At 30.7% G+C, this 12348-nt stretch overlaps 2 protein-coding genes across 2 annotated transcripts; one reads left to right on the top strand and one right to left on the bottom strand.

The window, feature by feature from the left end:
* The first annotated feature begins 1234 nt into the window (after nt 1-1234).
* Nucleotides 1235-3369, top strand: LOC110627139 (uncharacterized protein DDB_G0284459). Its single transcript, XM_021773385.2, has 2 exons — nt 1235-1774; nt 2268-3369. Exons 1-2 carry the CDS (start codon nt 1367-1369, stop codon nt 3207-3209), a joined length of 1350 nt encoding a protein of 449 aa, XP_021629077.1. The 5' UTR covers nt 1235-1366; the 3' UTR covers nt 3210-3369.
* A 1994-nt stretch (nt 3370-5363) lies between these two features.
* LOC110625987 (N-alpha-acetyltransferase MAK3) lies at nt 5364-7978 on the bottom strand. The gene is made up of 4 exons (XM_021771702.2): nt 7549-7978; nt 7337-7460; nt 7080-7135; nt 5364-5680 (listed from the first exon to the last, which is right to left on the bottom strand). The coding sequence occupies exons 1-4, from the start codon at nt 7744-7746 to the stop codon at nt 5435-5437; spliced, it is 624 nt and encodes a 207-aa protein (XP_021627394.1). The 5' UTR covers nt 7747-7978; the 3' UTR covers nt 5364-5434.
* Between the last annotated feature and the right edge of the window lie 4370 nt (nt 7979-12348).

The raw sequence follows: 12348 nt of genomic DNA, 5'->3' as shown, positions 1-12348 counted from the left end.
TTTTTTAAGAGAGAAAGGATAAGAGACTAGTTTTAATTCAAATGAATAGAGAGAATTCAATAAATTTTCCGGTAACGAAACCAAATGATATTGCTGAAACCAAATTGATGACATGGTCGAGATAGAGCTGTGCTATGATTGGTCTAACGGAGCTGTGCTGTGATTGGTCCAATGGAGTTGTAATGTGATTGGTCCTCCTACAAGATAAAGAGCATAAGGTGGTTGGCACCTACGGCAGTTATTTTGACGCTCAAGTCAATAAATTGAAGAGAAGAGCGAGTATAATGTTTAAAACTTAAGAGTAGTTATGTGAGAAAATAACGTACCTTGGTTTCTGTGATCGTTTTCCTTTTATACTGTAAGAAGATGAAAATAAATATAACATTTTCTAATAATCCGACGGTGATATAGCCAGCTCGTTAGTAAGGGATATTCACCGACCAATTGGTCGAAAATTCCGTGATCACAAGCGTAAAAAGGATATGCTAAATTATAGTTATTAACGCTAACTTTTTTGTGGAGCTTTACCCTGAATTTAAGAGGGCAAGTCTGTCAAACCTGAGATCGACCTGTCGTCGATCTATCTTAAGACTAATATGAAACGTCTGAGTTTTCTTTTTTTCATGTGCGACTGCAGTTTACCAGATTCTCACTACATAACCTTATCTTACAGTGTTATCTCACCAGCTACTTTCAGCGATTATTGTATAACATCAGATATTTTATTTTTATTTATTTTTTTATTATTTCTTCAAACATTAAATTTAATAAACATATATATTAATTTATAAAAATAAAAAGCATATTTATAAATAATTATAATATTTATAAATTAATTAATAAAAGTATAAGGACGAGTTGTAATTAAAGTGTTTATTTTGTTAATAAAATAAAATTTTAAAATATAGAAGTTAAATTGAAAAATTTTATTAATTTTAAAAATCAAAATATAATTTAATTTTATTTACAATTATTTTTAATTAAATATTAAATATCAAGTAAACTGTTCTTAAAAAAAAATATCAAATAAACTCTTTATTAAGGTAAAAACGGTCAATTTTCGAATCACGGGAGACTATAATTTTTTCATTGTAAATTTTTATTACAAATTAAATCAGAAAATCTTTGATAAAAACATTAATATTCATTTTTCCAATTTGCGCTTATAAGAAAACCAGCGTAACGTAACCAGCACCTTCTGGGGCGTGATAGAGTCGGTCGCTACCGATCCGGTTCAAAAAACCAATTCTGTTTGGTTATAGGATTAACTCCATACTGACACAGGATAAATACCTGAACGGACAATCTCTCAAAAACCCTATCCCCTTTCTCAAATCAAACCCAAAATAACTGAAGCATACCTATCATGGAAGATAGTTTCAGAGTCCGAGTCGATAAAGCATTTGGTTCTCTAGCTGCCTCCACCGCCGCAACGACGGCGCCGGCATCATCCAACTTAAGCTCTCTATGGTGTCTCACAGACGAAGAAATCGAGCGAACCGAATGGAACAGAGACAAGGACAACTCCGAACCCGAAACATTAACGGATTCATCTCCGTTCAATAAAGAGTTCTTCCTCGGAAATCGGGAGAAGTCCGATTTGGATTTTAGGTTGGAGCTGGAGAAGGACTTGGATGACCTTGATGACGACTTAGACGATGAGGAGTCACGTGGCTCTTCGAGCCAATCGGCGAGGCGGAAACCTGATGATTATAACGATGAGGAGTGGGAGATTAAGAATTCCATTGGCTTGGACTGTACTCTTGATTACGAGGTATTCTTAGTTTTTCTTTTTCCCTTCACTTAATCTCAAATTTTTATATGTTATTGTTCAGATGGAGTTGAATGAATGGGGAATTTATGATTTCATGTTGAATCCTTAGTTTTTCTTTTTTTCCTCTTCACTTCACAGTCTGAATAATCCTGTGTGTTGTAGTTCTGATGGGGTTTACCGTATGTCCACTTTATGATGTCATGGTTAAACCATTTAGATTTTATCAGACAAAAGGGAACCCCCCATAGAAGATTTCTGTTTCCTTTTATTTGTGCGTTTACTTATGTTTTCTTGTTGCTTCCCTATTTGAAAAGGGTTGGTTTGCTATGCAATTTGTATCCATGTGAGAATTTAGAACAAATGATTGGTGATTTTGAGAAGCATGAATTCAAAGTATAATGCATTTTCGTTCACTATACAACTTAATAACTCTCTGGTTTTCTCGCTTCAGAACTTATGCTTCTGATTCTGATGATCACTTATTTGAATGCAGGAAGAGGAAGATCAATATGACAAAGTTGCTGTTGGCAGGGAGAAGGCCGGTGACCGCTTGTATATGAAAGATATAACCGATTACGGGATAGAGATAGATTCTAACAATGAGCTTCCTGATTCGTTAAGGGACGCCCCTAGGGATCCACGAGCAAATCACATTGCTGCCAAAATTAGGCTCAAAGAAGATGCAGAAGCAGCTATTAAGATGGATTCTTTGCGGGTTTCTGAGCGAGATTCACCAGATCTGGCTGATAATCAAGTTAAAGTGTTGGAGGATTGTAACCCAAAATCCATTTTAAAGAGAAGGGATGATGATTCTGATTCTAAATCAAAAAATAATCAGCCAGATTCAAAGTCACAAAAGCGTGTTCGGTTTGACCCAGAATGTAAAGATGATTGTGATAAAGAGTCTGATGGAATCAGAGGCACACACATGGAAACTGATTCAGTAGATGAGTCTTTGGTATATCCATTGCCTCCTGATTATCCTTCTGGGATTCCAGATTATATGCGAAATCCTTCAAAATACACACGCTACACTTTTGATTCATCGAGTGATGTCGATGAACAATCTAACCGGCAAGCCTTTTCAGACTTTCTTAGGATGCTGAAGAAGTCAAAAACAACAGAATCACAGCTAGACGGTGCTCCCTTTGATCTTCCAAAATCAGTAACCTTCATGCCAAAGAGAAAAAGCAATGATGGTGAAATGATCAGCAGTCGCTCTGAGTCAAAGCAAAATCAGGACAATTCCGGCATGGAGTCTATACTTAGGAGGGGATTAGCCATGGGCATTGCAGCTAGAGACACAGAAGATGGCGAAACTTGTGCCATGGAGGAAGATGAACCAGAAACAGCAACTGATAGGAGAAACAGTTTACAGAAATCAGGCAGAAAGTATCGGGCAAAGGCCAGCTTGGAAATGGAGGAGACCATTTGATAGTTTGTATCATCTTCATTGGGAAACTATGCTGACTTCTATCTTTTTAAGACCCTGACTGTATGATTATTCCTTCTTGTATTTCTAACTGTTGTACTTTAGCAATTAGCATACGGTAATTCTCATTTATCTCTAGCCATAATGATTTTTTGGGGTTCAAGTTGTAAGGCTTATCAAATTGATTTTGGCCAGGTTAAAAAATGAGTGGATATATTTAATCCATGAAATGTGGAAAAAAAATAATTCGTTTTAATAACCTGTGTTTAGAAGTTGAAACAAAAAGTACACATTAAAGTTCCGATTCTTTTCTAAAACATACTTTTGATATTTTTATTGAATAATACATTTAAATAAATTGATTAATAGAAAAATGTTTTTTTAATAATTTTAAAAAATAGCTTATTCAAAATACAAATTTAATTTGAAAATCTCATTAATATCATTAAAATTTATATATAAATTGATTTAATATTTTTCTTTTTTTAATGTTAGAACTAAATAATAGAAATATGTTAATAAAAATTTTTGAGATAATATTTTTCGGAAACAAATAGAATAAAAAACTATATTTGTTCAATTTTGATGAAAATTGAAGTAAGAGTAGAAAGATGACTTGTTGCCTCCTCATCTTTACGTTTCTCACCTCATAAGGATTCAATTCAATGCAAGGTATACATTTTATCATTTTGTTCCAGCTAAATGTTCTAGTGTCTAGTCTTTTGAGATAGAATTAAAGTTTGGCTTTAAATGATTTAAGAGAAATTTATTATTTAGTTAATAGCATTGTTATTAAGTTAATTTTTTTTTATTTTGAGAAATTTATTAAAATATATATTTTTTTAATAAAATAATTTTTTTTAATTTTATTTATTTTTACCGTTAAAAATATATTAAAAGATGATATTATTTTTTTTTATTTTTTTCAGTTTAAAAAAAATTAAATTTTAAAAATTAAATTATTGAGAAGGAAGAAAAAGTAAAAAAATTAAATTTTAAAAATCAAAGAAATTAAATTATTGAGAAAGAAAGAGAAAAAGGGATTATTATGATGAAATTGAATTTTAAAATATTTCTTTCATTTTATTGATAAGAAAAGAAATATTTTAATAAATTTCTGAAGGTATAAGGTTAATAATGGTAATGAAACTAAATAGTAAATCTTTTATAATTTTTATTTATTATGGAAGCTGGACATCCTAAGAAGCTGGTGAATTTTCTTTGGACACTTCTTTCCGTTGAGGTAATCAGCGATAGAGTCTGCCAGCTTGGCAAAAACCACTCCCTTTGGCAAATATCTTTCAACCCCACCCCTTCTTAAAAATATTTTCTTTTCACACCCTTTATATGAAAACCCCAAGACTCTCTTTCTATATTTAATCGGGTGAGAGAGCTACTCATGATGGTTTTTATGGTGGAGGTTGTGGAGTTTGTGACATGTTTTGTGATTTTGCAGTGAGAGGGTTGATAGCAACAAGAGCAATTAGCGGGTTGTGTGACCGAAGGGGGAAGAGAGGAATGGAGAGCAAATGTAGGCAAAGTGGTTAGCGACAGAGGTTAGGAGAATGGAAGGAGGCAACATGAGTTTTGGGTTCGTAAACAAGGGTGGTGTTACCTTGGGTTTACAAGGAGGAGACGAGAGATGGGAAGGGGAAAGGAGATAAGACATGCAAAATAGGAGGGGTTTGGTTAAAGTTTGGGTTTGGGATTTTCAATGTGAAAATTTAAAATAGATAGGAATGTCTATGAGAGAGAAAGAGAGGCAAAGATGGTGAGAAACCAGCTAATTAAGTAAGAACAACTGACTTGCATAAAAAATGAATCTAAATTCAATAATTTTACGATACAAATTAGAGTTAAAGGAAGAATGTGAAAAAATTGCTTTGTACAGTAAATGAATACAACCAACTATCCTAAAAATAATAATAAAAAAAAGTGTAAATAAGTTTTATGCTACCATTCTTTGGTTGTCAAATGAAAATCCACTTCTGAATTGCATCTTGTTTCTCAATTTTTTGGCTGAAATGGCCTTGTCATACTATCTCCATCTGATAAAAAGCATCTGCTTCTTTAGTACCTTTGGAATGTTATTTTAATATGGAAATCGTTAAGCAGATCAATTTACAGTTAAATGGCTAATAGTACAATAGGAATAACTTCAGTTCAAAGTATGGCAAAACTTTCTACTAAAAAATTAAAGTCAAAACTTCCATTTCCAAAAAATACAGTTACAAGCCAATACGAGGTTCAGAACACCCTTCTACCAGAAGACGGTCATTATGCCCATCGCTATCTTCTATACAGGCTGCCATAGGCAGAGATGGGTGCAACTCCGGTTGGGGGAATAGTAGCTTCAGGCGAAATGCATCAACACCATTCAGATAGTACCGGAATAGCCGTTTTGCTCTAATAAACCCTAGACGGCCATATAAAGCAAGTGCTCCTTTGTTTGTGACTTCTGCTTCTAACGTCACCTTCAGAAAACAAGTAAACAATTCTATATCGTCATTTAGCAGAAAGGAAAAGCAAACCATAGAGCCGGTCCAACTAGTTTAAAATTTGGAGCCTTATTAAGCATCATGAGCAAGATTTTCATCCCCCTCTTACAAAGAGAAAATGCTCTCATGAAACATAAGAATGATCCTATTGGGATTTGTTCGAGCAAAAGCAAGCAGAAAGAAAAAGTGCACGTGGACTCTTAAGCAATAGAATCGCTAAAAGAATAGTAAATAGTTCACTCAAGCAGAATCCATCTCCTAACTTCTACGTAGATGAGGAAACAAACCTAGATGGAAGCCAACTCAATACCATTTTTAAAATGTTTCCCCCTTCTCAACTCTACATCTTTGCATAATTGTGGAAAGGGTAAAAAATCCATCCAAGAAAATCAGATAATATCCAGTTATGGAACTAAAGCATTAGTTATGATCATCAGGAAAACAAGTAAATCTCAACACAATGTAGCTGCATTTCCTCACCAAAGCACCGAGTTATTGAACAAAAAAAAATTATTAAAAATCATGGTTACTGATAAAGGCAATCCTCTCACTAATAAGTGAGGATTGCCTCCCCTGTATCCTGAAGAGGGGCATAACTAAGAGCTGCCTTTGAAGTTCTTATCATGAGCAATGCTTGGGGAGGCAGACTTGGGAATAATAGACTAAAAGGCAATCTTTCCCTGTATTTGCTTTTCTCATTCATGAAGGTACTTCCATTCGATATTTGAGCTATGACGCATTAACAGACTTACAGACCTGCTAATGTACCAGCAAATTTGATGCTTCTAGCAGGTATAATACACAGAGAGAAGAAACAAAAACCTTGTACCTGAATGATAATATTAACTTCGTCACACTCACTTGGTTTTATGCAATAGTAATTTGTGTACTAATTTCGATGAAAATGAATGCTTATATTCACCCAAACATAAAATTCTACATTTCCAATGTCATGATGAAGAGAAACCAAAATTTCCATCAGAATACAATTTCAATCCCATTTAGACCTTCAAGCCACCAACTTTGGCAGCAAGCATTGCCCAGTCAGCCATCATCAAATTAATAGTTAGTTGTGTGCATGAATTGGTAAAAGTACTATGCGTTTAAGTAAAAATAAAGAGATAAATGAGAAAATACGGTGTGTTCATAGGCATCACCATCATATGACACTGGAACAAAAAAGAAAACAGGAAAGAACAAGATAGGAGAAAAGCTATACAATGCTTGAAAACAGAAAGAAAAGAAAGCAACAAATTCAACACTCCAGCGACGCAGCATCACTTCCAATTGTAACATGGTTTGCAGGGTAATGCAAAGATTAAGCTGACTGATTAAACCAAAAAGGAAAACCATAAAACCAAATTTAGCATCATACCTCTTCACATCCTGATTCCATCATTACTTTAATAGATCTGGTAACAAGTTCAGTGGCTGCAGCATAAAGAATTTCAACATAAATTAACAAAAAAGAATCTATATTATAATTCAACAAACAAACAAACAAACAAGACACAGCAAAGAATGGAACCCCATGAATATTCACAAATTTAATGTTACTCATACACATCCAGCCACTAAAATCAAGAGGAAACAAATTGAAACAAGTAGTATCAATGATTCAATGTTACCTACCAATGCCTTTTCCACGGTAAGGTTTGATGACAACTAACATTGCAATGTAGCCCCTAAACGTTGTATTCCGATGCTCCCCCATCTTGCAAACTACAGTCCCGACGCATTTTCCTTTGTGAAATGCCTAAGACGAACAAAAATTGAATTATCATGGAAATCAAGACCAGAAAGAAAGAGAAATCTTGGCAATTGACATGTATAAATAGAAATACCAGGAAAGAAAGCTGAGGCCATAGATAGACGAAGTAACGGTATGTGAAGATGGAGTAGGGCTCGCTGAGCTCTTGGTCGACGAGTCCCATAATTAGTGGTAAGTGGTGTTCGCCGCCGTAGCTTACATATTCTATCTCCGATGCGTCGAATTCTGCCTTCTGCTCTCTTTTTCGTTCTACTTCATTGCTTTTCTCCATCAATGTTAATTTGTCTCTTTCTTTCGCTCGACGCTAAGGGGTTCTTGGCGCGGTGGGGCTGGGCGACGGCAAGCACCAATCAGTTATTTTGGGCGGAATCGGAAGCAATTGGCGTAGGACAAAGTGGCGGTCGAGCGTTCGCTTAATGGGCGTCGGTCCGCTCCGTATGTGCTTGGTTCGGATTCGGGTTAGAACGGATCGAGGGAAATAGCAGGGTGTAAAACCAAGCGAGCCAGTCAATTTTGAAGTGTTTTAAGTGATTCGTCATAATTTTCGTTTGAAATCAAACAGAATTAAAATTGATTCATTTTACACTCAAATTAAATATCAATAAATTAAATTTATTTGCTTAATAAAGTTACAAGATAGACCGATTTTTTTTTAATTAAATCTCTAATAAAGTATAAACAGTTTGATATATTTACTAGTGGAATGAATTTAATTTAAAAATAATAAATTTAATAATTTTAATTAAATAAGTTATTTATGAATTAATTTGCTTTGAGTTTTAATGGATTGAATATCGTAAAATTTTATGGATTATTTTATAATTTAAGATAAATTATATTTTAATTTTTGATAGATATTATAATTAATAAATTAATTTTTATATTTTAAAATTAAATTTAAATATTTTTTCTTTATCCGTTTAAATATATTATTTCTATCTATTTTCTGGTAATTTAAAAATAAATTATTCATTAAACCTCTCATAATATTTCTTATTATACCATACAATACATAAAAGATTTGTTTTAAATATGTAAAAAGAAAAATTATTTTTAATTTCTAAAATACAATATAATTAACGAATTTGTTACTCTATTTTTAAAATCTAATACTTTCATTTTTTTAGATTGGTTTAATTCCGTTAAAATTCAAGATTTCTCTGTCAAAAATCTCTGTTAAGTTAATAATTTCCACTTGAAAAGAGAATAAATATAATTCTAAAAATATCCTTATCAATAATAAAATAAAAAATTTATTATTTAGTCTATGTAATATGGAAAAACTCGCTATTTAATCTTTCAATTTTAAAAAATATATTAAAATATCACTGACATTTTAAAAGGTCTACTAGTTAGTTTCTCTATTAATTTTATTACTAATTTTTTTACTATTTAGTCCCTATAGTTTAGAAAAAATTATTAGTTGGTCTCTCAAATTATTAAAAAATTTACTAATTAATCCCTCTATATCAAAGTATTTTAAAATTTTTTTATAATATTTAATAACTAAAATTAACGGAAAGACTAACTAATAAACTTTTTAAAATGTCAGATACGTTTTAATAAAATTTTTAAATGGCGAGTGATTGATAGCGAATGGCATCACAAAAATAATTTTTTATTAAATTTTAACTTTTTATTTTTAAAATTTTAAATTTTATATATTTTGATTTTTATTATCTTTGTTGAATTTGAATATTAAATTTATTGAAATTTTTATTTATTCATGGAGATTGAGTTTGAGATTTTCTTTCTTAAATTTTGATGAAATTAAACTTTAAGTACTAGAGTATTGAATTCGAAAAATAGAGGGATAAATCTGTTAATTATGTAATATTTTAGGGACAAAAATATATTTTTTTTCTTTCAATTCTTTGAGGGAGATCTATAAATTTGTAAAAATTAAATTACAGGGATTAAAGTGTTGAATTTTAGAAAGGTAATTCAGTTATTTTTTTTGCTACTAACGGTATTTTTTACAGATGGACCTTAAATTTTGATAAAATTAAATTTCAGGGATGAAAGTGTTGAATTCTAAAATTAAAAGGACGAATCTGTTAATTATACTATATTTTAGAGATTAAAAAATAATTTTTTCTATATAAAAATAGAAGGATTTAAGTGTTTATAATTATTTAAATTCTATGTTAAAAAATTTATAAAACGATAATAAATAAAAAGAATTTAAATTATTTTATGTGTATAAAAAGAAATGAGTTAATATTATATATTTAATTTTATTTTATATTAAAAAATTAAAAATAGTGAAAATTAATATATAAAAATTGAACGACTATTTATAATTCCTTGAATTTTATATTCAAAAAATTTGAGAAACAGTAATAAGTGAGAGAATTGCAAATTGTTTTATGTTTATGTATAAAAATAAAGTAGTTGATGTTATATATTTGATTTAATATAAAAAAATTGAAAATGGCGGAAATTTTAGAAAAAACAAGATTTTATCTTTAGCCCGTCAATTGGATCGCCCGACAATAGGTGACGTGGATAGTGACCATTGCGTATTTATCGCTAGCGAAGCACAGACACCGTCCAATGCAGCCGCAGCGTCCGCATGGAGATCGTCCTCCTCGTCAGCAGAAGAGAAACCGAAAGAATGAGCCTCTCGATTTCGCCGACGTTGTGGCTCTCGGCTAGCTCGGTGCTGGCGGAGGTGCAATCGTTGCACGATCCACCGATTCGCAGGCTACCAGCGACTGCAGGTCACGGACGGAGATTGACTGTGTATGAAGAGAGGGTTGCGCTTGCGGCTAAGGTTCTTCTTAAGGAAGAAGAAGTTTTTGAATCTAAGGACTAAGTGTGATTAGTTATTTATTTTTAAATTAATGAAGAAATAAATGAAGAGATTATATATTTAAACTGAATGAAAATTAAGAGATTTAAATATTTAATTTTAAAAATACAGTCTGATAATTATAATATAATTTAAATATTAAAATGTAATTTATTTTATAATTTATTGTTAATTTTTAAAAATTTAATTTAATAACCTTATTATAATTTTAATTTAAAAATTAAAATATTTTAATAAAATTTTAAAATACAGAAAATAATATATTTTTATTTTGATAAAAAATATTTTTTATTAATTATTTTTTTCATTGACTTAAATGTTAAAAATGTAAAATATTTTTTTTAAAAAAAGGATTGTGAAAAACTAAAATCGCTTGAGTAAAAACTAAATTAATATAATTTTTTATGATTGAAGTAATAAAAAAAATACAATAAAAATCATGGCAGTGAGACTTGGATTTTTTTTATTTTTGAGTGTTTGCAAAGAAAAATTAAGTTAAATTTTCTTTGAGCACCGTGTTTTTAAAATTCTGGTCCTAGAAGAGAACTTTCAGGATGAGTGTGTTTTTATCAATTCATTTTAACTATTTTTGATAATATGTAATTTAATTAAATGGAATTAATTTAATTTCTTTAATTAACATATATACCTAAACTAAATATTATTTATATTTTTATCAATAATACTAAAGTGTAATATTATTTTTTCAATAATATATAATTATATTTTCGTTTATATTATAACTTTATAAATTAATATTTTATAAATTATATATTATATAGGGTTACATTAAGCAACTAAATTAAATATTTCAAGTTGATTTTTACATTAACTTTTGCCATAAAATTTTGATTGGATTTCTAATGAAAAGGAGAAATTTGGAACTTAAGAAGAAAGTTTGGAAAATCAAATGGAGAATTATGCCAAGAAATCTCATATTATATATTCTAAAATACCCACCTCAATTTAATTGGTCCACTCAATTCCAAAAATGAAAATTTAGCCAATCTGCATCTGAATTTCAATCTACATGAGGTTTTATTCAATGTTCTATAATCTTGGAATAGCAATTCTTAAAGCAATCAGTATTTCGTTGTTTATTTATCAAATGTCAATCAGGTCAGGTGGAAATAGAATGTAAGAAAGTGAGAGATAGAGATTAAGTATTATTGGTTAAGTATGCACAAATTAAAGGAAGGAAATCAATAATATACCCAGGGCGGAGGGAGGAGTTTCCCTTTGGTACCGCTGCGCACTGCTGCGGTACCACCGGCTGCGCCGCTGCGGCACCTTCATCCCTCTTCAAAGCATTTTTCGATCGCCGGTACGGCACGTGCCCCCTTGCCGTACCCTCCCTCCGCCCCTGAATATACCTGTTTGTAAACTGAAGAATCTCCACATGATTTTTGTAACTCGGCTATTCGAAGCGATGGACTTGTTTCACGTACCTGATATACTTGCAAGAATAAAACAAGTTAACTTACATTTCCTATTTTTTTGAAGCAAGGACATGTATTTGGAAGTTTTCGGAGGAGTTTTACCTCTGCAGCAACAGAAAGACTACCCAAAAGTCCCAAATTCAACGACAAACCATTGCAAATAATTCTGTCATAAATATCCTATCAAATCAAGATATATCACCATTTTATATTTCTAGCCAGGAAGAAAAATGCCAATGTTGCAGATGAAATTGATTAAATGATTTTTAAGATTTATAATATAGTCTGATTAATCCCCACAAGGGTTTGTTCAGTATAAAAATAATATTAATTATAGTTAAATGATATATTTAATTTTAAAAATAATAGTAATCTGTTAATAATTTTTATCATAGATATATTTTATTTTATATTAATAATTATAAAAATTTTATAATAAAGATATTATTTTTAATTATTTTATATATATTACTATTTAAATTAAATAATATATTTATTATAAATATTTATAATTATTACTATAAAATAAAATTTCAATGTGAATGGTATATTTAACTATTATAGACAACCACTCAAATCTTAGTTATTTGCATTCATAATGGTTTATAGGCGGACTTCT

The sequence above is a fragment of the Manihot esculenta genome, chromosome 11 (genome assembly GCF_001659605.2).
Source record: "Manihot esculenta cultivar AM560-2 chromosome 11, M.esculenta_v8, whole genome shotgun sequence".
NCBI classification, from domain to species: domain Eukaryota; kingdom Viridiplantae; phylum Streptophyta; class Magnoliopsida; order Malpighiales; family Euphorbiaceae; genus Manihot; species Manihot esculenta.
Note: the sequence above shows the minus strand (reverse complement) of the source record. Positions and strands in the feature narration are given on the sequence as shown.